The sequence below is a fragment of the Genypterus blacodes genome, unplaced genomic scaffold, assembly GCF_046128005.1.
Source record: "Genypterus blacodes isolate CSIRO-AG114 ecotype Tasmania unplaced genomic scaffold, CSIRO-AGI_Gbla_v1 ptg000067l_1, whole genome shotgun sequence".
NCBI classification, from domain to species: Eukaryota; Metazoa; Chordata; class Actinopteri; order Ophidiiformes; family Ophidiidae; genus Genypterus; species Genypterus blacodes.
The window spans coordinates 12,442,753-12,468,745 of NW_027466879.1; the positions used below are offsets into that span (position 1 = coordinate 12,442,753).

The 25,993-nt window shown below is 46.2% G+C and overlaps 3 protein-coding genes across 3 annotated transcripts in view; 2 read left to right on the forward strand and 1 right to left on the reverse strand.

Annotated features, from left to right (window-relative positions):
* Positions 1 to 66: 66 nt before the first annotated feature.
* Positions 67 to 6,273, forward strand: lsm14ab (LSM14A mRNA processing body assembly factor b). Its single transcript, XM_076155396.1, has 9 exons — positions 67 to 390; positions 1,034 to 1,197; positions 1,997 to 2,135; positions 3,195 to 3,368; positions 3,472 to 3,552; positions 3,647 to 3,823; positions 3,943 to 4,102; positions 4,274 to 4,520; positions 4,605 to 6,273. Exons 1-9 carry the CDS (start codon positions 267 to 269, stop codon positions 4,626 to 4,628), a joined length of 1,290 nt encoding a protein of 429 aa, XP_076011511.1. The 5' UTR covers positions 67 to 266; the 3' UTR covers positions 4,629 to 6,273.
* Positions 6,274 to 7,057: 784 nt separating this feature from the next.
* ss18l2 (ss18, like 2) lies at positions 7,058 to 8,517 on the forward strand. Its single transcript, XM_076155957.1, has 4 exons — positions 7,058 to 7,187; positions 7,677 to 7,753; positions 7,962 to 8,046; positions 8,134 to 8,517. The coding sequence occupies exons 1-4, from the start codon at positions 7,119 to 7,121 to the stop codon at positions 8,194 to 8,196; spliced, it is 294 nt and encodes a 97-aa protein (XP_076012072.1). The 5' UTR covers positions 7,058 to 7,118; the 3' UTR covers positions 8,197 to 8,517.
* A 302-nt stretch (positions 8,518 to 8,819) lies between these two features.
* garre1 (granule associated Rac and RHOG effector 1) overlaps positions 8,820 to 25,993 on the reverse strand; it is a 29,656-nt gene continuing 12,482 nt past the window's right edge. Inside the window, exons 3-14 of the mRNA XM_076155632.1 lie at positions 21,306 to 21,518; positions 20,442 to 20,582; positions 20,197 to 20,292; positions 19,773 to 19,934; positions 19,371 to 19,529; positions 17,293 to 17,390; positions 16,084 to 16,209; positions 14,209 to 15,293; positions 12,222 to 12,387; positions 11,256 to 11,393; positions 11,067 to 11,142; positions 8,820 to 10,964 (exon numbers count right to left, since the gene is read on the reverse strand). Coding sequence (XP_076011747.1) covers positions 10,620 to 10,964; positions 11,067 to 11,142; positions 11,256 to 11,393; positions 12,222 to 12,387; positions 14,209 to 15,293; positions 16,084 to 16,209; positions 17,293 to 17,390; positions 19,371 to 19,529; positions 19,773 to 19,934; positions 20,197 to 20,292; positions 20,442 to 20,582; positions 21,306 to 21,518 — 2,805 coding nt within the window. The 3' untranslated portion in view covers positions 8,820 to 10,619. The remainder of the gene's footprint in view (positions 10,965 to 11,066; positions 11,143 to 11,255; positions 11,394 to 12,221; positions 12,388 to 14,208; positions 15,294 to 16,083; positions 16,210 to 17,292; positions 17,391 to 19,370; positions 19,530 to 19,772; positions 19,935 to 20,196; positions 20,293 to 20,441; positions 20,583 to 21,305; positions 21,519 to 25,993) is intronic.

A 25,993-nucleotide genomic window follows, 5' to 3' on the forward strand; every position in this document is an offset into this window, starting at 1 on the left:
AATACGTAGAATAGACGAGAAGCAGACAACTTTAGGAGGATAAGACGTAGCAGCCCTTCTCCCAACATCCTTAGCGGCGGGTGAAGTAAAATGAGATCGGCCATGTCGTGGTAGCTCTCAGCTCACACCAGCCAACGAGTCCGACGCTAGCTTTCACTTGTTCATCCGGCACATCTTTATTATTTTACCCTTGCAAAAGACCACGGCTGAACTTTAATTTTTTAAACACCGACACTGAAGTTTTCTGGATTACCGAAGCTGGAAAGATGAGCGGAGGAGGGACGCCATACATTGGGAGTAAAATTAGCCTCGTCTCCAAGGCCGCGATTCGCTATGAAGGAATTTTGTACACTATTGACACTGAAAACTCCACCGTAGCGCTTGCTAAAGGTAAGCAACCATAAACGTAATAAAAGTTTGAACCACCACTTTGATAGTTCAGTGGTAAAACGCTTAAATCGGGTCGTAGTGAGCTAACGTAGCTAGCCAACTCTCTGTCTGTTAAGTTGTACTCGGCTTTCTTTGTTTACGTTGCGTTTGTGACTTCTCAAGTTCAAATGAGGCACCTGCTCTGCGAATTTAAATAATAATACAATTGTTTAGAGTCGCTTTCAATCGTCTGTATGCAACTCTTAATGTTGTTAGTTACACCAATTAACTGCAACGACGCGCTTCAATTTACTGCTGTCGCCTTTCAGCTGAATCCTATTGATAATTTACACTCGACGTCACACGCAAACTCACCTTTGTTTGCCGCTTAAAGGCGCATGGAGCTTTATTTAACATACTTATTTGCTAAGTTACGACCTCGTTGTTGCATGAGCAACATTGCAAGATGTAAACGTATATACATTGATATCATATTGTTTGTTTAGCTACGAGAACTCGGGTGTCTAGTTTATTTGTCGGTAATGCAATTAAGTGATGCATTTAAATGCCGATTAAAAAAATTGTAACTCAGCCAACTCAACAGAAATTCTAGGCCCCACTAATATGAACACACACTGAATCATCTTCTGGATTTTTCCGACAGTTCGCTCCTTCGGGACTGAGGATCGGCCCACTGACAGGCCCATTCCACCCCGAGATGAAGTCTTCGAATACATCATTTTCCGAGGGAGTGACATTAAAGATCTGACGGTGTGTGAGCCACCCAAAGCCCCCAGCAGCCTGCCTCAGGACCCGGCTATCGTGCAGGTTAGACTTTGTGTGTTTGCGTCTCCTAATTACATTACATTAAGATCATTTGGCAGACGCTTTTATCCAAAGCGACTTATATTACATTCCCCACATTACCACCCTTTTGCAGAGGGGGGAGCAATTGAGGGTTCGGTGCCTTGCTCAGGGGCACCTCGGCAGGAGCTCGACCGGCGACCCTCCGTTTCTCAAGCGGAAGCACTACCCACTGAGCCACTGCCTCACCTAATGTTATTAGAGTGCCTTGCAGTACAGACTGTTTCAAAAATTAAACTTGTTTTTATATGAGTATGAATTATACCTACTGTTTTTAAGTATGATTAGTTGCAGTAACTTTCGCCTCGGGTTTGTTGAACCCAAAAGCTCCGTCTGAGTCATAATGTGGTGATGAGCACCACTTGTCTTGTCCCCAGGAGGTTTTAACAACTGAGTATTAATCATCCAGGAGGCCCAACCACCAATGAAGGAGATAGCTGAACATTAGCCTGCCTAGTGCAGCCAAACTTCCCTCTCACATCACACACAGTCATCCTCTATTCCCCAAACCATGGAGTCCAATTAATCCCATCCCTGTGTAAGGCATAGTCTGCATATTTGCCCATATCACAGTACAGATGGAAGTGTGTGTGCACCCTTAATGGCTGCAGGTACGGTGTGCCTCCATTTCCAACCAGACGCTTCAGCCATTCTGTGCCTTGACACTTGATGAGTGACGACGTGCAGCTTGAGCGACTGGACGGTTTAACCGCCTGTAAGCCCAGAGGTTTGATGGTGTTTTTGTGTGTGTTTGTCGTCCCAGTCGTCGCTCAGCTCTACCAGTGCCCCGCCGCCGTCGTACCAGTCTGCGGGCTCCTATGCGCCGTTCAGCAGGGGCCCCGTTCCCCCGTACAGCCAGTTCGCTGCGGCGCCGCTGTCGCTCGGAGCAGCAGGAGGGGCAGGTAAGCAGCGCCTGCACGTTGACTCTCTCAACACAATGGACCACAACAAACAACAAGCCCCAACAAACGATAAAGGATGTCAGTTGTTCACATTGATGCATCGACTGTAGCAAAGCAGAATGGAGAGCTCCCGAGTCAACAGAGGGTCGAGCTGACCTAAATAGGACCGATGGGAATGAATTCAGAAAATAAGGACGTACTCCCATTAGTGTTTGCGTAATCAACCAGCTTGGCCCGGGCAAATATAAAAGACATTGCAGCTTTCATCAAGTGTTCTTTCATCCCCCCCTTTAGCCGGCTCGTCTCTAGATGTTGCTCATGTAGACCAGGGTAATTGGCCGGCGCTGTTTGAATGCTCTCATCTTTTGAAGCAGGAACATTTTTCAAAAGTAATGTAATTGAATCTTTGGGAAAGGGTCAATCTGATTAGGAAGCGTGCAGCCATCAGCAGCAGCCGCCACTCAGCCTGTGTGCGCCCCAGCTGCTCCAAGTGCTAATGGGCTGTGATTTTTACTCTAGGAGCAAAAAATATGTGACTATTAAAGTGAAGAGCGGCAAGTCCATTATCTGTCCCCAAAGTGTCTCCAGTGTGATTGTTGCTCTGGCATGTCAAGAAAATGGAGAGAAAAGCCCCGATGCTGCACCTTAAACCCATGATGATGTCATGCGTGTTGGGAGAAGAGTCATTATCCCAGAAGACACAAGAGTCTGTGGAGAAACCAAAGTGACTCTCTGCTGCCTGTACTCTGATACTTGATGCATTATTTATGTACTTTCTGTTTTGGACACATTTGATAGTATTTATCACAAAGACTGAGGTTTCAAGTTGCGTCTCAGGAAATCGCTGCCTGCAGGTTTGTCATTCAGTTTGATGCAGATGCTGTATGCTGTATGTCTGGCTAGTGGGCGTGAACCTGAGGTGTGCGTTAGCTGATACAGGCAGCACTGCACTGGTTGTAACCTGGATGCATCTTAAGCATCTAAAAGGTATCTGATGTTTTTCCCCTCGCAAAAGACGTCGGTTAATTTGAGCTTCGATTTGCTGTTTTTTTTCCGCAGGACGCACGAGCCCTCAGCCGGACCCTCTGGTGAAGAGTGCCAATGTGGTGCAGGCGCCCTCCTCGGCCGCCGCCGCTCAGCCCGCACCCGTAGGGCAAAGGAGCCAGGCTGCAGCTTCCAGACCCGCCGCGGTCGGGAGCCAGAAGCCCCCCGACCTCCTGGAGCAGAGAAAGGGTGAGGGGAAATTATGGAAGAGGACCGAACCGGAGATTGGGATTATGATTTGTATTCCACTCTGCAGTGTTTGAGCGTTTGTGGTGTTTTGTTGTTTTTTCAGCTCCTGAGATGCAGCGAGTGTCACAGCCAGATAACGAGCACGGCGCCATGGAAAACCGGGATCCAAACAAGCGGCAAACTCGTAAGACTACGTCGTAGTGACACCTGGTTCAAACAGAGAAATGGCTAAATTCACTACAAAGTGTTCTTAGCTTTGTTTCTTGTCCTTTCCCTAGTCGGCGCTCCGCCTATCCGCCGCGGCCGCGGGAGGGGGAACCACAGCCGAGGCAAGATGAACGTGCGCCGGGACGGACCCATCAAGTTCGAGGAGGACTTTGACTTTGAGACGGCCAACGCTCAGTTCCATAAGGAGGAGATCGACAAGGAGCTCCAGACCAAACTCAAGCTGAAAGGTCTCACTGCTGCTCAGTATCAGAAAGACGTGTGATGTGATGGGGCGTGTGTGTACGGGTGTGTGTGTACGTGCGTGTGCGTGTCATGTTTGACACACTTCCCTCCCCTCTGACCACAGATGATAAAACTGACAAACCTGTGAATGGAGAAGAGACGGTGGAGCCGGAGCTTCCAGTCAGCGAAGGCGCCGCTGAGGAGGAAGAGGGCGGGGCTAACTCGTGCTACTACGACAAATCCAAGTCCTTCTTTGATAACCTGTCCTGTGACGAGAAGGCAAGGTGAGTCGGCTGGTCTCTGTCCTAGACCACTTCCTGTTCCGTCTGTCTGTGCCACTGTGCTGAATCCAATCAGTGTTGCTCTCTTTATGGTGTCAGCTCACCCGCCTCTCGCTCCTCTGGGGTTCTGACCTGTCTCTCTCTCTCTCTCTCTCTCTGTGTGGTCTCTCTCAGGGATCGCAGGCCGACCTGGGCGGAGGAGAGACGGATGAACGTGGAGACGTTCGGCGTCCCCATGAGGCACGGCCGCGGGCGAGGAGGCTACCGCGGACGGGGCCGAGGCGGCATGGGCTACGGCGGCGGCAGAGGGCGGCCGTCGAGCAGAGGCTCCTTTGGGCCGCCACGGGGAGCCCCCCCTGGATTCAGAGGCGGATTCAGAGGCGGCAGAGGAGGCCGGGAGTTCTCCGATTTCGAATACAGGGTAAATCTATCGGCGTAGATGTACAGTAAAACTGGTATTTAAGCTAACATCAGAGAGTTAACGTGCTGTGTTTTGATCTTTCAGAAGGAAAACAAAGTGTTTGCGTAGTCGTGCAGCGGCGGATCCTCCAGGATTTTGTTTCCCAGCGTCACCACATATTCCGGCTCAAGAAATTCTCTTTGGTCTCTGCGTCCGACAGAAGGAAGGAAGACGTCCTCTCGGTCACCAGCACCCGGGTCAACTCGTCGACGTCGGGGATGTGAGAGCCGCCTCTCTGACCTTCAACTCATTTTCCTCCCCACTTTGACAATTTATTTTTTATGTTTTTGCGCCCCCCCCCCTCCTCCCAAATTGAAGTTTTCTCAGCCAGACGTCAGATGGACAATGACACGTGTAAATACATAATAACTTTGGTGGAGTACTTAAGTATTTTTGCATCAATTGAGTTCATTTCTTACTGAAGTTGTCTTTGATATTGAACGCTGTATGCAGAAGCCCACTGATACTGTGAGTGTTCGGATCACGACTCACGTGATCATTAGCTTTATTTTATTTCTTTTGTTGATATAGTCAATCTGATGTATCTTTCTCCGCTTTGCCCGCCGCTACACATTTGTCCCTCCCAACTTTTATTTGCAGTTGTTGTTTTTTCCCCCCCCGAGGTTCCGTTTTGTTGTCGCCGTTGCGTTACTCGTTGGCATCGAGAGTCGCGAAGATCCAAGCGGTGATGAAGCGACTCGCACCATCCACCATGCTGAAACGATTGAATGAATGTATTTGTACCTCGTCTCCCGCATCGTGCTGCCAGCAAACGTTTCCCCCCGCGACTCCTCTAACTGCCACCTCACATTAGATGAGTTGTGTTCATGCTTAATGGTTCTACAGGCCCTTCATTTTTGTTTTTGATGCAAGCTGTCAATAGGAAGGTGATTTTTAATCCGTATGCGGAGTTTACAGCATTAGCTTTAGCTTGATCTGTTATTTGTAGAATTTCTGACTTGAACTGTTGACATTTTGTCCCTTTAATCATAAAATAAAGAGCATTCCCTTGACACGTCTCTTGAAATTAGGAGCATGAATAGTTTGGTGGAAGTTTTGGGGTTAAGTAAGGAAACAACCTGCTCACAAGAATACAAGAGCATTATACAGCCTATAATGAAATGCAGTGAGTCTCAATCCTCAATTACCTACAGAACTGGAACACGGAAGAATGAGATCTGAGCTTCATACAAGTCACAAAAAGACTTATTCCTCCCTAACTGACCTTGTCTAATTGTCCTGTTCATATTTTTACTGAACATTACTGGTAGAACAACCTTCTGTAGCAAAAACATCCACCAAGTTGGTCCACCTGTTAGTCAGACGGGCTCATCCCTCCTCTTATTACAGAGGCTCCTTGGATGAATAGCATTTCTATCTGCTTGTGATCTGGACAATTAATTATTCACACATTGCAGCAAAATTGTGAGCTTTGTCCGTAGCACGTTATCCCACCAGGTCTTCATATTGGGTCATGGTTCATTTATGCTTTCCAGAAGAAAATGCGCTGTGATTGCAAGTTGTGCCTGAAGAAGGTTTGAATGGTTTCTGTGCCTGAAAGTATAAAGGTCCTGGGGGAAGTTTGAATGCATTTTAATATGGAATAGCTGAAAACAGGAGCATATTTGGGGCCATTTGGAGTCGACTGGTGGAGCTTTGAATATTTCTCCCACCTTCTGTAGCGGTGGATTAGGGCGAGAGTTGAGGCTGGAGTTGGGGTTGGAAAAAAGAGGGTAAATGTGAAAAATGAGACAGAAAGAACAGAATGAAAAAGGGAATAAAATAATTGTACAAGAAAAAGAGCAAAAAAGAACGTCGGAACGAGGGAAAAAAAGGGCAAAAACAAACGACGGGGAAAAAAGAGGCAAATGCTCAGATTTTCAAAATGTGCACTTGGAGGCACAGCGGTAGAGACCTGGGCAGTGGAGACTGAACGGAGACCTGTTCAGTAGAGACCTGATCAAGCAAGATAAAAGATCACACATGAAACACGCAAAGGTTTCCAACTCTGTTACTGCTACTTGAGTCACTGGAATTGTGAAGCAGGTGTTTTGTTGAATATGTACAAGATGTCACACTTTCTGGATCACACTCAGGAGGGAGTGTCTAAAAGTTTAGTTTCTGAGACAATGATAAAGAGTTTACAACTGTTCTAAGTTTGTGTTTTATTTTTCTAAATGTTTCATTTTTCCTCGGACATAAACTTAACATACACTGTCCTCTGCAAGAGGTAAGCATTGTAGTATCAGATACACAAAAGCATGCAAGCCCTGCAGTTTGGAGCAATGAACAATTAAAACAAACTTTGACACCTTTGAAGGGTTTCCATGACAACACACACCCAGCACACACTTTATACACATCACCAGTTGCCACTTGTAGGTGCTGGTACCATATTGCAGCCCACATGCTACACATCTTTGGTAGGCTGCTAGTCGACCTTGACTCCAGTAGATGGCGGTATAACAACGATCTCGACGTTGTTGTCAAGTTTCAAGCTAGAGCCACGAAGAAGAAGAAGACGCGAAAGTTCCGTCAACACTAAGAGCGGGTGAAAACATGTCGATTGTTTTTGTACCGAGGAGACTGAGAGGGAGCGCGAAGATCAACCAGGAGACCATTCAGAGGGTACGACAAGAGTTATACCATGGAGCCGATAGCTACAAGTAGCTTTAGGTCTCTGTTAGGGTCCTGGTGGTGGTGTGAGTGTAAGCAGATCGTCAATGTAGCTGTCTAGCTCGCTACATGCTAACGATGTTCTTGGCTATGTCACGTTATCGTTAGATTCATTCAAACTACATATTCCGGGCTGTCACAAACGAGCCGATCTTTTTGAAAGGAATGAATGTTTGCCCTCCTGTCTGAGTGATCGATTTCTCTCACATTTCTTTGAAAAGTTAAACAGTTTTGTCCAGTTTCCTTTTCCTATTTAGTGCAGTAAACACTGTCTTCTCCCTTTAGTTGTTATGTGATGCGTTTTAAATCACTCAAACTGGGTACTGGAATTAAATCTTCCTATCAAATACATTAGATCATTTCTGAACTCAGACTTAATAAGTGTTCAATAAATTACCACATTCTGCTTTATCCTTCCTTGGTTACATTGTTGTGTCCTAGCTGCTGGATGAGAACGACCAGCTGATCCGATGCATCACTGAAAACATGCAAAAAGGACGAGCGGTGGAGTGTGTCCAGTGAGTGAAGCCTCAGAGGCCTCTGTGCTGCAGCATGAACACACTGCTCCTGCTGCGGTCAAACTAAGAGTAAAGCCTCTGTTGTGTGTGTGTGTGTGTGTGTGTGTGTGTGTGTGTGTGTGTGTGTGTGTGTGTGTGTGTGTGTGTGTGTGTGTGTGTGTGTGTGTGTGTGTGTGTGTGTGTGTGTGTGTGTGTGTGTCACCTGTAGATACCAACAGATCCTGCACCGCAACATCGTCTACCTGGCCACCATAGCTGATGCCAGTCCGGACTCCACAGCCGTCTCCTCCAATGTAAGAGCCCTCCAAAGTGCACACAAGCTACCTGCAGAGGTGACACAAGTTTAGTAACACGGTGTGTGTTTGTGTCTCTGTTTACAGACAACAGTTGAAGACACCACAACCCCGACAACAGTAGTGAATGTGCAAGGAGGAGGAAGATGACGAAGATTGGCCCCTTTGTGTCTTTGAAGGATTTTAGAGCGTTGTTTACAAGTTCATGTCATTCATTGTGTTCAGTGTATGAGTTTACTGAAAGGCAAATGTCTTGCAGTGGGATTTGAAGTTTCCACTGGTGGGAGAAGAGAATCAAAGGATTCTCTGTCATGCTGTGAAAATTATTCTTCAAAATGACTGATGTTTTGTGTTTTACATCACGTGGAGAATACTGTGAATTTAGCTTACTGTCTTTATAGTTCCTCAGCTATGGAGGCAGAATGGATGAACCTTCATTGCAGATTGCATTAAAACATTTGTTTTAAATTACGGTGTCGTGCTGCTCACTGCTACACCTGCATGGCACAGTTCTCTCATCAATGTCAGCAGTCACACCTATGCTCTTTGAGTCGACTTTTCAAGTCCCATAGTGACCCGAGCACCATCAGGTTTAATCTGACACACAGGCTCCAACACTTTGCCACAGTCTAACTTTATAAATCAAACCCATTTGAAAAATAAAAAAGCAACCCCATAACATAAACCACCCCACACCGACTGTCATGTGCTAAACATGTTAAACACTAAAATGGAACATCAATGACATTAGGCCAAAAAAAGACGATGGCTCATTTGAATTGCTAGTCATTTTTATTCATTTTTTGCATTGCTGGTACACTTGGAAAGTTTCAGTTGCCAGCTCAAGAGAACAACAAGCAACGTAAGCCAAGCAGTCCCCCTTCATATCTTCTATCAGGGCAACATGTTTTTTTTTTTAATAACTATTTTGTCTTTTGTAGAAGCCACTAGTAAACCATTTGACACAGCTGAGAAGCTGACAGTTACAGTCCAAGGTCTGTAATGATGTCTTTAAAAAAGGCTGCAACAGTTAGGGAGATAACACAGACAAAAAGCAACAAACCCTATATTTTGATTGTGCAAAGCACATTAACTATAAAAAGATATATATTTATATGTATATACAGCAAACAATTCTCTGTAAACATGTTAAGTATGTTAGTTTTCAGAAAACATGGTGTCATTTCATAAATACAGGCAACATTGGCATCCGCAAACATCACAAAAAGTTAACATTCTGGGCTTTTAAATAGAGCCCACTGCCATAGAAACTGAAGAAACAAGGGCTCCAAAACGCCCTCATCACACAATGTTTTAGTGTTTAGCATATGGCATATTTGGTAACCTTTATAGATATATGGTGTAGTTCAACTCTGTAGGAAAAAAATGTGCTTTTCACATATTGGGAGGTGGAAAATAATGTTTTATGTAATATGCCTACAAGTATACATAACAGACAGTAATGGTATAACATGTAAGAAAATATAAAAATAAGATTAATACTGTTGATAATTGTACAAGAAAAATATTGTATTTTTAAACAGAACAAACGTTAGGTTGATGGGAGTTGGTGTCAATCTGAAGATAACTGCCAATTACAGAAGAGGACGTGACCGCTCTTGGGTTGTGAGGCTCCTCCCCTCGTGTTGTGAAGCTCCTCCCCTCGTGTTCTCACCCAGCGGGACGTGGAGCTTCGGTGGGGTTTTTATCAAAAATCTCAGACCTCGCCTCTTTTTTATCTCTGCAGCACCATTCATCTTCTGAACAACGCTTTGGTTGGAAATCATATTCTGCAAGTGCTATCAATACCAACATGGCACATAGTTACTGCTATAATTCTAACTCTGGTCAGTTGTTGAAAAAGTAGTGTATTTCTCTCAAATTACACCTCTGCAGTGACTTACTATATTTATGCTGAGCCTGCTCAAAGCCTCTTAATAAAAAGAACTAAATATTTATATTTCAACTTCAGTAATTTACAAGCTATGAAACAGTAGATGGTAGCTGTATTCCGAGTCATCTTGCGTGAGATTTGGCAGTTACAGCTATGTAGACACAGTATATTTATTATGGGCAAAAATGAGAGCATTTCAAAGCCCTTGCCCCCCCTTATAACCCCTCCCCTCCGCACGCGCACACACACACACACACACGCACACACACACACACTGTTAGCCGCAGAAGCAAGTGGGTGACGGCCGTGCACGTCTCCAGCTCGTGTCTGAGGAGACGCAGTGCGTTTGGCTCGACAGACAGAGAAACGACCGCTAAGACCGACCGCTGCCAGCAATGACACATGCATCTCTCCTGGTTAAAACATGGCAGTTCAATACAGTTTAAAATATGTTGCTCTTTGAATGGGGGATGTTTTGACATGGAAAAATATAGATAGAAAAATGTTGAGCCAGTGTGTTTACTTAATTTTGCCTTTAGAGTGGGGAAAAGGCGGAAGGTTTCCAATTCAAAGGGGGTGGTGTGAAAGGGTTGCAGCTCGGCCCGCTCGGTGGCCAATCAGGATGTGGCGACAGGTCTTCCGCTGGGCGTCGCCGGCGTTCGGGCTGTGCTCAGTGTGATCAGTACTGGTGAAGGTAGGAGGGCCTGTGCTCGTGTTTGAGGGGGAAGGATTTGAAGCCCTTTGTCATGGGTTTTTGTTGTTGTTGCTGCTGCTGCTGCTGCTGTTGTTGCTGCTGCTGCTGCTGCTGCTGGGTAAAAGGAAAACCAGAGGATATGCCAGTGGAAGGGGAGCAGTCGCTGGCAGTGGACCACACCGGTGACTGTAGCATCTGCATTGAGTCACTCCACTGGGAGGAAGGAGGGATGTTCATCTGGTACAAGGAAGAGCTGGGATTAGGCATGGCGTTAGTATGGGTGGAGTGCTGCCATGGAGCTTTGGGAGGCCAGGTTTTAGTTTTGCTGTCCTGTGGGAGAGAGAGGGAGAGAGAGGGGGGCGAGGGGGTCAGCAAAACGCACCTGAGGTTGAATCAAGCCTTTAGTGGGACATTTAGATGTCCCTCACGTACCTGGTTATCATCCCCGATGTGATGGAGCGGAGGAGAAGGCAGGGTGCAGACCTCCGGCTCACCACAGCTGTGCTTTCTGAGGACGGAGACATTTAGACTGAGCATTGTCACAGCTTAGGAGAATGATGGGGAGGCAGTGGAGCTGACAAACAGATCGAAACTGTCATCCTGAGTCAAAGAGTGATTTACCTCCTTTGCTTCACTGCTGCAACAAGGTCTGGACCAGAGAACATGGAGAACAAGCTGTCTCCATTAGCCGAAGAGGTCTCGTCGCTGGAGCTGGCCGAGTCCCCCTGATTGGCTGACCAGCTGCTGTTCACCGCCTCCCTAAGGACACGAGCACAAAGGCTATTTGCAGCGATTCCCATGTACTCACAGTGGCATTTGTAACATTTTAGAGCAGAAATGTCTCAATGTGTACGTATTGATTCACAGATAGGTTTGAACTCCAACCTAGTCGCAGTTCCCTTAAATGTCAGCAGATGGCAGTCAAGAGTCGCCAGCCAGTTGCACATACCATCCCAGTTTAACCTGCTGCCTGAAAGTTGCCCAAGAAGTTTCTACATAACTGTTCAAGGTACGGTTATGTCGCCTGAACTTACAACTACACGGTGACATTCAGACAAAACCCAGAGAGAAACTGCAGCATGTTGGAGTCAAATGTAGGTCAGAAAGTTCAAATGTTCTTTGAAACTCGCCAGGTGACACAAATGAACTTTTCTTCCTCCTATTACCCAGAACCCATTTACAGTTTGTCTTCCTGTGACAATTTCAACTGAGAGCCACATCATCCAGAGAAACTCTTTCCCACACTGTCACAGTTTCTCCCCTAAAGCTATCTGGATGCGTCTCCACAGGTAAAACTGGCCTGAGTTAAGTGTTCTATTTAGCCTTGGCAAATAATGACTCATCCTTCACCTCCAGGTTTTAGGGCTTCAAATTACATATGTTAATAATGGAGAGATGGCGCCATCGCAACTTCATGGGAACCGGGGAGGTTAGGAGGTGGCGGCAAAGTGCGGTGCCTCTAGATTCACTCTGTGTGGACACATTTACACGAGATACAAGGAAAACACGTACCGGTAACAAGACGATGTGACACGCAGGGGTTAATTAATGTCAGTGTGGTGAAGCAGTGCATGCAGGGATACCTACCCCTCGCTGTAGTACTCCGGGTGAGACCAGGTCCTGTGCTGCTCGTCGGGCATTGGCCAGTTGCTGCGGGCGTTGCTGGGCCGACGAATGTGCTGCACCTGCCGTTTCTGCTGCATGGCCTGACTGACGCCGGCGACGTAACGCGCAAACTCGGGGTCGGAGCCAACTGCACAATGAAAGGGGAGGATAAACACAGCGGTGAGTTTTTTTCCGACCCCCTCAGCTTTTTCCTGCTCCGTGCCCTGGATGTGAATCCGTTTTGTCCAGACTGTCCACCGTAGCAGAAACATCACAATAGCACATAAGTCAACTCTGGACAATAAGCCCCCCCTCGCTGCAATCAAAAGAGTCTGCTGCACTGTAAAAATAGCAACGGACGCTTTTCTAAATTCAGCATAAATCGCTAACGTGCAGTCGCAGCAGCAGCAGCAGCAGCAGACACTACAGGGGGAAAACAGCTGCTCACACAATTTGACCTACATTGGAGCATTTGTAATCACGACACGCATCACAGCCCGGATTCATCATCAATCCACCTACAAGACAATAGTCTGATCAGCGAACGCTATGGCACGGCATGGAGCTGTGAAATGCTAAATGGCACAGGACTGAGATCTTTATGAGGCGCCCCGGTCTGATCGTTTATCCTGGAAAAGAGAAAGCAGAACAGGGAGCTGAGGGAAGTGGTGAACGCAGACTAGTGTGGAGTTTGGAATATGTAACTGAGCAGGGAGGCGGTGATGAAGCAGAGAGCAGAGAGACGTCCTCCTCCTCCTCCTCTTCAGTCGGTGCTGGTGTCCCCCCGGTCACGACATCAGAGTGCTTTGGCTCGTTTATGCTCTCTGCCATTAGACCACTTTACTTAAACGTCACGATGTGGATAGTCAGTCGTGATGTGGCCTCTTGTGCACGGAACGCACACAGACCGCGGCGGCCTATTTAGGGCCCTGTGTGTTCTTACCACCTGATGTGTGGCTCTACAATCGGCCAAAAAATGACATTGTACATCTTCATTTCTTTTATGGGGACCAAAGATTTCAGGGGAGAGACTTTATAGAGCTCCAACTGAACTCTATGGGCGCTTGATGTCAGTCATGGCACCTGTGTTATAGTTTGAACAGCAGTCTACCAGCAGAATAAACAACTAACAATGGTAACTGCAATGGTAAGACATGAAACCACTGTCAAACATCAAATATGCTGTGTATTCTATTCATTGAATTCTAAGAGCATGGACAGCAACACTCACATGCATGACCTCAACTATTGTCCTGCAGGTTGCAAAAAGAGAAACTCCAGCACCAATTTCAAATGGCTTCATGAAGGAGAGCAAGCAGAGGCAGGAAGATGGAGAAGAGAGAGGTTTACAGCTGCTGGACATGCTTGATCTCGTGAGTGTGTCCCCGACGTACGTTCTGCATCGACATGTTGTCTGGATAACTTATCCTAAAGTGAAAACGCACTTAAAGGTGTAAATGAGGTCGTCTCCACTGAAGTCAGTAGGCCGAGCAAACAGGAGCTGAGTTTACGCACACAGCTCCACCTTAACCTTCTTGCAGCCTGTCGAGGTATGTTTCCAGGGTTACAGCTCTGAAACATTGTGTTCTAGAGCACACAAGCAGGACACTTACCAAAAGACAAAGGGTAAATATTGAACTTTGAATACACAGTCCAACTGTCTGGTGGCAAACAAAGAACATGCTGCATGAGCTGTTTGTGTAATCTAATGGAGATTTGTGCTGAAGACTGAAGCTGCAGCAAGACGTTTAGACAACAGTTCTAAAAGGCTGTGGTGGGTTTGCACAGATTGTCCCACAGACATCAACCAGTTTTCCCGTCCACGATGGAGTGTGAATGCATATTTTGGGGTGAACTACACCTTTAAGGCCAACTGATGCCATTATTTTTTTAATACCAGACATTTACTGATCTTTAATATAAGGCATAACGCATGATGATGATTGTATAACAGTGAATTGGATCTCACCTGCTGGGTCAAAGGGAAGTGTGTCTCCAAGAACTCCAAACATTCCCTCGCTCTGGTCTCTGTTGGGCCAGGTGTTGTTGCGGGGCCCCTGGGGCTTCTGACCCAGCATCTCTGACATGACACTGTCCATGTAGGTGCTGACCAAGCCCAGACTGTACAGGTCTGAGCTCAGATCCGGGAGACCGGCGGAGCTCCACTGTCCGATGGGGCCCAGGGGTGACAGCCCTGCAGGGGGCCCTTGTGGCGGAGGCTGCTGGGCAGAGGTGGCGAGCCACTTACTTGCCACCCTCTGCTGTGGCAGGGCTTGAGGGGGAGGCTGCTGAGGAGGAAGCTGTGGAGGCGGCTGCTGCTGACTGATGGGCTGCAGGAGGTGCTGGTAGTACTGCAGGGCCTGCGGGGAAGGCTGCTGGGTTGGAGGAGGGGGCTGCTGCTGCTGGGACTGTTGCAGCGGAGGAGGCGGCTGGGGTTGTGGCTGAGGCTGTTGCTTCTGCACCGGCGGTGGAGGCTGAGGCTGGGAGAGGGTCTGAGCCGGGGGCTGAAGGGCGCTGTGAGATATCACCTGGGAGGCTGATGCGGGGCCACTCGGGGGCTTGAGCTCAGCAGGGTTAGCGGATGCAACAGAGTTCCTCCTCTTGACCAGTGGTGAGGCCTGCTGGGATTTGCCCATGTTGAATCCTGAGAGAAAGTCAATGACATCCTGCATCTCTTGGTCAGTAGGCAGATTCATCCCCTGGTCCTCGGAGCCGTTAGCCAGCTGGCCTTGCGTAGGATCAGGGGTGCAGGACAGGCTGCCCATCTGCAGGATGCTCTGCAGCCTCCCATCATTGTGGCCCAGGCTCTTGGCCTTGTCCTCAGAGCTGCTGCTGGTCAGCATGCTGCGGGAGGGGGTGCTGGGGATGGAGTAACTGCCCCCGCTGCCAGAGCTGGATGAAACCTTCTTGGTGAACTTAGACGTCAGCTTGGAGATTGTTTTGGGCAAACCGCTGGATATCTTGGCGTTGGTGCCTGGGGTCAGGTCCACCTGGCTGCTGTAGTCGGTGCTGTCCCTCTGCAGCTGGATCTGAATGGTGGGTAAAGCTTGCTCTCTTTCAGGGGAGCAGAGAGACACAGGGGTTTTACTATTTCAACATCTATGTTCATGCATTTCAGCAATGTCTACATCGACTCACAAGCTATTCATTTGTCTCAGCCTTCTTTCTAAACTAATAGGTAAAGAAACGGGAAACGGAAGAAAGGGTTTATATATCCTGGAATAGGCTAATTACAAATGAACTCAGATCAGATTTCCTTCTAAGCATATTTTTGGGCCAAGGCTTATTGTAAGGTGTAAGGCGTTGGTGGTCTGGCGTCACTTATCTTTTCATTCCAGCATGCACCCTTAAAGTTTACAAATAGCCTTCTACTCTCTGCAGGGGGACTTATTCTGGTTTCACCTCTATTCAGATTCATGTGGGGTTACAAGAATGCACAGCGATGAGCAATGTTCCTTTCTTACATCCCACCACATTTCCTGTTCCAGCAGTAATCTCATACATACAAAAAAAACCTTCACATTTAGGAAAATGAGGTTTCTAGAGAACAGGCAATAATCTGATGACTTAGATCTGTGTTAATACTCTGCAGCTATTCAGGCTATTTCATAATGGATCCCTTAATGAAGGTGATTACACACAGCTGAATTACAGAGGCGTGATTTACATTCCATGTCACTGTCTGGCAATAAACGCTCTTAAAAAAAGGTCCATCTAAGTAATCTTGAATTAATTTAAACACATATTTCCCCTTTAAAGACAGCTGGCTGGGACAAAGCTGGGTTACAACATATGAGCTGTTAGATCAGAGTGTGTGTTTGTTATTGTCGGTGTGTTCACTCACTTTCTCTCCTTCCACCTGTTGATGTCAAAGACTGCGGTGTAGAGCACATCTACTAAACCGAGTGTTTTCTCCGGGTCCAAGCTACGCTGCAGCAAGGACATAGTAGCCGGGTCCTCTTTCAGACACCTGAACCAACACACACACACACACACACACACACACAAACACACAACAGGACAGGACATGAATTTAGAAAAACTCAATACAGCGCCTTGCATACAAAAGCTCTGGTGTTCCAAGATGAATACTTGACATGTGATACGCTTAAAAGCAGAGGAGAAGCTCAAAACAAGCCCGACAAGATACTTTCCCAGCTTATGGACCGGGGCTTTACATATTCATCACGGCCCAGAACCTCTCCATGGATCAAATTGTCTGTGTCGCAAATAAAAACACACCTGCCTTCAAAAAGCACACAGACCCGTCTTCCCCATGGGTGACACGTGGCATTTTCCCCTCCTTCCACCAACACCAGTTTGACCGGGAGCAAAGACTTAAAACTTCTCATCTAATTGGGTGAAGTTGCTCGGTGTTACAGAGCTTAAATGGAAAGCTCCAGGCGTGAATGTCAAGTACATAATATAGACCTGTGTGAATATGAAGCAGGTCAGAGGGAATCTCCAATCTCCCCGTCTTCTTTAGAGACGTTTTGATTTGATTTAAAATCGGGGTAAAACAGATATGCGGGCTGGATTAAGGGAATGAAACGGGACTTCCATTTACCTAAGGGCGCTTTAACGTGATAAGTGCTGTTTGCTTCTCCTCCATTGTTGGAAAGCACCGGAAAACCTATGGTGCTATTTGAAACTGGTTTACACTTGTGGACGTTGTAGATTAGCCCCGAGTCTCACGTCTTCTTAAAGTGTGTTGCGAATGCGAAAGGATGGTTTGAAATCTTGTTTTGGGGAAGCTGCAAGTTTACACGGAGTGAACACCTGAATCTGCAACGTGTCATCACTTTGTTGTCTCTCCTAATAATCATTCTGTCATCTCCCATCACCGACAGCTGAGTGTTGCATTTACTTATGGAAATGATGTTTGTCAGTTCAACGTACTCTACTTGAATTATGATACGTACACAAAACCACACCATCGACTCGTGGTGCATAGAAATGTATCCGATTTAACCCATTCAGTCTCATCTTCATTGCCTGCAGAGATCACATTTCTGTATTTTTGCTGAGTAACCTGCGCTGACTCTGTACTCACCATGTAGAGGGAACTTGAACGACCACCTTGGATCCCTCCAGAGTGATCTGGGGAGCATAAGCTTCCTTGTTCTCAATCTGAGCTGTGTCAACAACCACCTGATCAGACACAAACACACATTTGTATCAGAACATATCAGAATTGTACTGAATACTGAGTACTAAAGTTAACATGTTACACAGAAAAATAAAATGGCACAGATTTTGTGAAGGGAGAAAGCTTTCCTCCCCGTACGGTACGTAAACACCATTTTGCTGGTGTCTGGCATTCAATTCCCTCTGTGCCTGTGACCGGGCATAGATAGGAAGTTCAATGGGTGGAAGGCAAACGCATTCAATCAGACAGCAAACGGACTCCGGTCATGTCAAACGCTGCGAGGCAAATATATTGGCGAGTTCTTGGAAAGTGGCCTCGAAAACCAATACAACTGCATCATGGAGTGAGAGGGAAGTTGGGAGGAGCCCATTTCCTGTGTCGCAGGAAGTTGCCCTATTGTTATTAATAAAGCAGGTGTATCCTCGGGAACCCCTGACTGCCCACAGCCCTGCGATACGGCCGCACGTGTGCGCAGACCAGCCGTGTCAAAACACACTCGGCAAGGTCATCGGGGACAGGAAAGAGGAGGGACAGCAGCAACACAGACAAGGTCAACTTCCTAAGCTGGACACTAAAAGTCTTGAGTTATGGCTTTTCCCTAACAGGAAGGGTAAGGGGCGCTGGAATAACGTTGGCAGGAAGGACAACAGGACAGATATCAAGACTTTAAGCACCACACGTGTTTGAAAGAGAGAGAGCGATACTGCGTGTGTATATGAGCATGTGTGTGTATAAGTGAATATATTAAGAGTACGTGGAAAAGTGTGAGGGAGATACTGTGTATACAAGTGTGTGTGTGCACGCTGATGTAGGGTCTATTTTGGGGTGGCCAGTGCTGGGCTCAGATAAGAAGCTAATGTAAAGTGTTCATCCATCATCCATGGCTTGTTTTACATTTAGCACAGTGCTGGCAGGCTAGATGAGAACACTCCCTCAGCTTGACACACGCACAGCCCAGCAGACCACACTGAGGGAATAAACACTGGAGCATAAACACGCTGGTGTTGCAGAGGAGACTCCTCTGCCGAACCTCCTCCCCCCTGCTTCTCCTTTTAAAAAGCAGGGGGGGGGGGGGGTGGGGGGGTTTCTGTTTGCAGGCCCGCCCGGGCGAGCCCATCCTTCACCCAGATGTTGCAGGAATGCTTCTCCTCCATTGTGTTTTGCTGGTGTTTGTTTACACCTCTCTAGCTCCTCAAAGCAAGCAGACACATCTCCTCATCTCCATTACAATACTGACAAACAATGTAATGCAAGTTGCCAAACCCGCAGACGTTGAAAAGAGGCTTCAAGGAGTAAACGAGATGGGCAGCGGGCTTGTTTACGTCGACTTGTCACCCCCTTTGTACTGCTCTGTGGTTCTGTATCTCTACCACATTGTTGTGGTGGGTGTTAACAAGTATACTAGTTTAGTATAAATACTAAACATGGGACATACAAGCAACTCTAACGACATTACCTCTAGCCAATAGGGTTTTTTATAATGAATATTGTGCAGGCACTGTTTCTGTGGGCTGTAAGAGAGCACTAACTGATCATTTGCTGTATTTATGGTATCTGTTGCTGGTAAAGCATTAGCTAAATCACCAAAAATGTAAAATGAAAAGCATTATCATCAATCTGTATCATTGCAGGATACTTTGCTACAAATTATACTGAAAACAAATACATTTTTATTGGACCTGCTAAACACCGGTACCTCAATAAAAGCGAAACATGGCCTACGGAAACATTTGAGTACATCTGGAGATTGTCTATAATCAGTGCGGCACACACACTGCAGAAATTATAGTATAGTACAGTGTCATATAGATGGCATTGAGTACAATAGTGACGGGTGTTAGGGCAAGCACGATGCCAATCTCATTTGGCATGTAGAGAACAGAAGGGAGTGATGAATCTATGAAATAATGCTTGATGAAACGTTGCCCTGTGAAGCTCTCCAGACCTGGATAACAACCTCAGTCTGGAATGTCTCCACTCACCAGTCCAGCCTGGGCAAAGAGCAGCTGGACAGCAGTCTTGCAGGCTCCTCTCCAGCTGGACGGACAGACTTGGTTGAGGACCTCCGTCACTGGGGAGTCATCCCTGGAAGTCAGTCCGTTCTGGCCCAGCGCCTCCTTAATGAGCTGCAGCATAGTGTGCTGAGGAGACAAAAAGGCGTCCGACCATCAGCACAGCAGTTTTACATTGTTTTAAACGGTCAATGGTGTAAATGGATCAAATACACCCATAAATAGATATGCAGGGTTAAAGTCTGAGAGGAACAGACACAGTGGGCGACTGTTCTGTGTCACCAACAGGGCGAGTTGACATTTTCCCAGAGAACAGGTTTGGCAAACAAATAGAACAAGTATGAAAGTGGACACAGGGTCAAAGAAACGTACCGTCTTCAGTTTGAGGTTTTCGGCTGCCGACTCATTGAAGGACACTCCTTTGAGGAAATGGGAGCCGATCTGTAGCGGGATGGTGGGCAGCTCACATTGGATGGGCTGGGAAGTGGTGTGCATCCTGCCTGCCTGCTGGGCCTCTGCCTCACTGCAGCAGCCCTGCGCTCACAAACACACAAACGTCAACACGGGGAGGTACACAACAAAGGACAGAAAGACCACAGCTTTGCTATTAAATGACATTTGTGAGCGATGTGTGTGAATAAAGAAACTTTACTAAATTCCTTTGCTAGATATAAAGAACGTGTGGAATCTAGATTGCATCCTGGATTCACTCTTCAATGTTTAACTCTCCTTTCACTCTCCTGTTGGTCTTCATTTCTCACAATAACTACATGTCCACTTTTAAGAACAGACCCACCTGTAAGGCTGCCTCCACAGATTTCGGGCTCAGATGAAAGCCGGCCTTCAATGCATACTCACTATGGCCCAGGCTCTCTAGTGCCGCTTTATAAGCCTGGAAACAAAGTGTGAAGAAAAACATAGTATCATTCCAACACTGCTGTCATCACCAAGAACCATGGTAGCGCTATTCTTAAAAATCCATCAGAACATTAAGGTAGAACAGCTAGTTCTGCAGCATAATGTGCCAGGGTGATAGCGTACCTGTAAAGCATTGTCAATCTTCATGTTGAGCTCCTTGAGGAGGTGCTCGGGGATGGTGGTGTTGTTGGAACAGAAGAGGTGCTGAACCTGGATGCCTGCCAGGCAGCCGTCCCGGCCCCGTTCCCTCAGCCTCGACATGGCCTGAGGGCAGAGACAAGCGGCACAGTGCTAGGTCAGAGTGACTGCGGTGACGACTCCAACACCAAAGTGCAGCCTCACACAGAGCAAGAGATACGAAATGACTGAGCTGTCGGCAAAATATCAAATGCATGATGAATACAAGCCTACACAAACAAAACCTCATATAATCTTGAAAAAATATCTCAACTTAAATGTTTTACTTCAATAAATATGTTAAATAAGACTGGATATAAAGTTTTCGGCGATAGAAATCAATGTTGGCATTTGAAATGGAGTCCTGACCGCCTCACTCTCTCTAAAGCTCCCCAGCAGCGAGACCATCTCCCCCACACATTCTACCAGGATGTATTAGGATCTATGCAAGCCGAGTGCCTCCAGGGCAAACTCTCTGCATGCCAGGCTGAACAGATCAATCAACTCACTATTCTTCTCTCAAACTCATTGTATACAGCAAAGCACAAACAGGACCAGGGGGACTGATAAGCCCGGGGATTGGTAATCACTTCTTACAAAATGGTCTCCCGTAGAAGAGGTGGGTACGGAACATGACAACAACAAGGTTCACAGTGAGAAGAGGAAATAGGAAATTGAGGCTGGATATCATAACCGGCTGGCGTTCCTGAGGAATGTGAAAGTAGCCCGATTTCCACCTCACACACAGAAACTCCACATTTCAAGGGCCCAGACACAGAAGAGTCCTGCGGTGCCCTGTGGGGTACATACCTCAGCTGCACCTTTCCATGTGCGGGAGGCCTCCTCAAGCTCTGTGAGGGGCCCGAGGTCAGTGGTTTGGGACCGTGCATTGGTGCAGCGTTCCTGGGCTTGGGCCAGTGCCTCTGCCAGGCAGGACTGGGCCACAGGCTGGACCTTCTGCAAGGCCTGCGATAGAAACTGGAAATGGACCTGCATTACCGTGAGGAAGCACCGACCCAGTACCTGGAAAGACACAATAGAGATTGTTGGGATAAGAACAGCCATCATTGCAATGCTACACTGTAATACAATCATTAGCCAGTGGGTTTTTGTATAATATTGAACTAGAAAAGTAGCATCCAACATGTGACCTCAACAATGCCTTTTTGACACTTTTAGAATGACAAACTCTGTATCAAGACACAAGACACCCATATGACAAATAGAGGAAATGCTGACAGAACAGGTTTCACTTGTTAGTGTTTCTGCTCGTTAAAATGCCGGTGTTTCCCAATAGAAGCAGGATTAACACAGCTCACATTTTTTGAGATCGCCATTTCATAAAGTGTACTTTTTGAATATGTAGAATGACAACATTGTATGCACCATGTACCATGCAAGTTTTTATATTTTGGCAGAAACTTTGCACCTTTGCTTATCATGTAGCAGCTGTCAATAAGTGAAACAAAGTCGAGGGTAATATCTCTCCCACACTCGACACAGGGTGCAGATTGAGTGGCATTATTCTATTTTCATATTGAACTGAAAATGGCAAAATTCCAACAGAAGTAGACAAAGGCACGGAGAACTCAATTGCCGAGAGCATCATTGTTTGAAAGGCCTTCAAAAGGAGAAAAACTAAATAGGAGGATGGTTATGGAGGAGGTTATGTTTTCGAGTGTGTCTCTAAAACAGTTATTGTCGGATTTGAGTGAAACTTGGCAGGCAGGTTAACCAATCCAGTTGGTGGTTTAATCAATTACCTTTTCAGCCTCTTCACTTCAAGACCCGAGTCATAATTGAGAACTATTCAGCCTTGGCAGAGGTATGTGCTCTCCGAGTGCCTTCTAGTTATGTGACACATCAAGTTTTAAATAGACAATATGAGCAGACTGGCCGAGGGCTCCTCACTATTATGGAGGAGTCATAAAAAAGCAAATATTAAGAGCACAGCTATGACATTGTCCTCCAATGTAAATTAATGTCACAAGCTCCAGATGAAGAGCAAAGATCATATAAGTTCCAGGTTTGTTGGATGATGATAACAGATCACTGCGTTCAAAGATCATCAGATGTCCTATTCCTTCAAACAGACTGATCCAATTGTTGATTAACAATACTAAATAAAATACTAATATTAATGTCATGGAGTGCAATTCAGTGCACACAACTTCCAACGTAAACATTTCAACAGGACAAATTCTAACAACCAGGACAAAGGAGTCTGCGCTTAAGAACAAGAGAGTGCTTTGCATTAGAAGTAAACGCCAGCAACATCAAAAAGGCAGGCAGGATGTAATAACAGGCCGGCTCAAAATAAGACAATACTTCTGAAATTACGGAATAAATCTTTGGGAGTTTTTGTTGGGTGACAGAATAGTCCCAAGTGCCGAGGTTGTTTGTTGTCTGGTTAGTAAAATAGGAGCAACAGGACACCACAGGCTACACCGCGGTCACAGGGTTTTCTTTTTCAGGTACCTGCTCTAAATATCTCACAGGGAAAGACCGAGTTGTAAAGACGGAGATATGCTGCTGCTTTTTGGTGGCGGACAAAAACAAGCAAGGCACGGCCACCGCCATTCTTCAACGCATCACTTGATGGAACTGAACTAACATGCATAGGTGACCGAAAGAATGAAACCTACTGGGGGGTGGAGGTTTAGTCGTTTATGGTGGAAACTGTCATGGGGATAACATCCTGTGGCTAGGAACTAAAAGCCTAACCTAGTATATGAAGAGGAATGAAAACACCCATGTGTAATTTGGCAGGACTGTCGATCTCAACGCCCGCACTCACCGAACCCGTTTCAGATTCATGTCCGAGTCCGACTCAGCCCGATGCAAACTACCATACCATATTTTCATTCTGAACCGTCATTCGGAGTTTTCAATCCAAACCTTGAGCCGGGAGACCGAGCAGTACCAGAGAAAAGACTACATTCTTAGAACGGCAGCGACTGCTACATCATAATCGGCAAACAAAAATCAATATTTACCTTACATCAATAAAACCCTCTGCTCTTCTGTGCCTTCACCCATGTGTCTCACTGATGGGCCATTACTTTTAAGAACATAAATTAGCACAAACGTTTAACAACTCCCCACACTTCAATCAATCAATAACTGTGTACGCAAACCCGACACCTAGTAACACAAACTGTGGCTCTTATAAAGAGTGTCCCAATGAAGAACTCACAATAGCAAGCAAAAAAAAATCCTGCAACGAGATCAAATGCAACTTCTGAGTGTAACAAAGTCATCTACAATAAAGTGGGGGGGGGGGGGATGAGGAAATGGCTACAGCACAAGATAATGGATAACACATGTGATTGGCTCTGCAGTATCCAACATCATCATGGAAAATATGAGGAATTAAACTGTAGCAGAGCCAAACTAACACAGGGCCTCTCTCAAACCCAAACAAGGCAAATACTGAATCAATCCACATCCATACTTTGATTTTGCGCTATCAGCACACCAAATCTGGAAGAGTCGCTTTCCCCCGGATTCTAGACCTCTTCAGAGGAAAGCCGGGCAGAGGCGGTTATGATAAACAGATGGTCGAGCCGTGCTACATGATCTGTGCAAAATAAAGTTAGCCAATTTGTTCTGACGATGTCGTTGGTCAGCAGGGCCGTGCTCTCATAGCGCTGCTCCATGCTACAGGATCATCCGAAGGAAAACATTTTAAAGCCACTACAGCTCCGACCGTTACATTCCTTAGAACTGGTTACATATTTACAAATTGAAACTTGTTCATTGCTGAACTGTTGAGTCATTCTATGCAAGATCTGATAAACACAAGGGGGGGGTAAAAAACACCAGAAATTAAGCCAATTCATAAAGCTTTCCTTAAGTTAACTGAGGGGTCTCCCATTACTCACACATACTGACGACGCTCATGGAGATCAGCACGTTAATGAGCTGCTACATACTCTATCTGCTGCTTCCGCCGGCAGAAAAGCCAAACAGTCACGTCTACTCAGCAGAGAAAACTATGATCGTAAGATGAAGAGCTCTGCATTCAAAGTGAGAAGTTGCTACTGCCTGTGTATCTTTGTACGAGTCTGCAAGTCACGGCACACAAGGGGAGGGGTGAGTGACTGAGAGATGCAGAGCACAGGAGCCGACACTTAAAAAGGCACAGTGATACGACAATGAGCAAGAGACCAGATCACAACTTTCCATTTAAAGGAAAATACATCTTTTAATAGAAATTTAGTCAGTTGAGCGGACCAAGACTTGTTTATTGATGATATTGATGTATTGGGTCTTTGGCGTGACGGTGTGTTGTATGAACGGCTTCCTCTACATGCAAATTAGGAAAAAGTGTCCCAGCACCTGTTTCAGGGAAAATGCAAAAAAGGCAAGTGCAAGGCAAAAAAAAAAGAGGCTGGTACCAGGTGTTTATAAACGTCTGGAATTTAGTCTCATCAAGCAACGGCCCTTAATGGCTCGTTAAGTTCTGCATTAATCACTACGTTACGCGATACGATGGTGTCGTTCTATATTGCGCAACACATCAAATGGCTCTCTCTAAAGCCAAGTTCACCAAGTAAGGTTACTGTCTCGTTTGAGTTAGTTTCAGATCCAGCATACTGTAATCCTGAGTCCTAGACAGAGTGTTGAGCTTATTCAGATATCTGGTGGTAGAAAACTACATGCTGCGCAACTTTCACCCCAACTTATCAGACCTGTTTCGCAAAAACTACAACTAAACTAATAAACAACTTTCTTTTTACTGTTAACGTGTTTAAATAATGAAACTCATTTTCAGGTCATACATTTTCTCTTCACTTAGCTCACCATGTTCAAATTACAAATCACATGTTCATCAATAAACCAGTGACTGTTTAAAGACGCAAGTATTCTTAAAACAGATGAAGAGCAAAGAGTTGTTTTTCCAGTGTGATGGGGTGGGGCTGGCTGCAGAGTGGGAAGGGGGGAAGAGTGGGATGAGGCATGCTTCTACAGTTGTCTGACTGGAGCAGCTATGAAGGTCTCCAGCTGCAGGGACCTCTTCATCTGCCTCTGGTCTTTGCTGTGCGGTTTAAACTCACAAGCTCGGCAAACGGTCCTCTTCGCAAACCGTGACATTTTCATGCATATTTGGCAATGGAGTCACTCAGAGCAGCCAGAAAGCCAGGCTCTGCTTTTTTCGAACAGCAAAAAAAAAAAAAAGAGACATGCGGTTTGTTTTGCAGACTGCGCTGACCTGAACTTATGGGGGTTGTTTGTAAAAGGGAAATGGGAGAAGGAGACGTGAGCAAAAGGGGGGGGGGGGGAGAGAAGCTCGGAGCTTCACATACCACAACTCCCCAAACTCAGAAATGCATTTGGTTCTGCTTTTCTTTTTTAAACGAAAAATCCCTCATACATACTTCTGCCAAACAGCATTCTTTAAAACAGACAAACAAAGGAAAATCCCTTTTGCAGCCACGGATACGACACATTAAAAGGATCACCAGGAATATGCTGGATTAGGAGTAATTACTATA

What these genes read in the sequence shown, in the direction of transcription:
- lsm14ab (XM_076155396.1), top strand. Translation starts at nt 267, where the DNA reads ATGAGCGGAGGAGGGACGCCATACATTGGGAGTAAAATTAGCCTCGTC. An exon ending in CACCGTAGCGCTTGCTAAAG is followed by an intron (nt 391 to 1,033) that starts GTAAGCAACCAT and finishes TTTTTCCGACAG; the next exon opens with TTCGCTCCTTCGGGACTGAG. An exon ending in TCTCCGATTTCGAATACAGG is followed by an intron (nt 4,521 to 4,604) that starts GTAAATCTATCG and finishes TTGATCTTTCAG; the next exon opens with AAGGAAAACAAAGTGTTTGC.
- ss18l2 (XM_076155957.1), top strand. Translation starts at nt 7,119, where the DNA reads ATGTCGATTGTTTTTGTACCGAGGAGACTGAGAGGGAGCGCGAAGATC. An exon ending in ACCAGGAGACCATTCAGAGG is followed by an intron (nt 7,188 to 7,676) that starts GTACGACAAGAG and finishes GTTGTGTCCTAG; the next exon opens with CTGCTGGATGAGAACGACCA. An exon ending in CCACAGCCGTCTCCTCCAAT is followed by an intron (nt 8,047 to 8,133) that starts GTAAGAGCCCTC and finishes CTCTGTTTACAG; the next exon opens with ACAACAGTTGAAGACACCAC.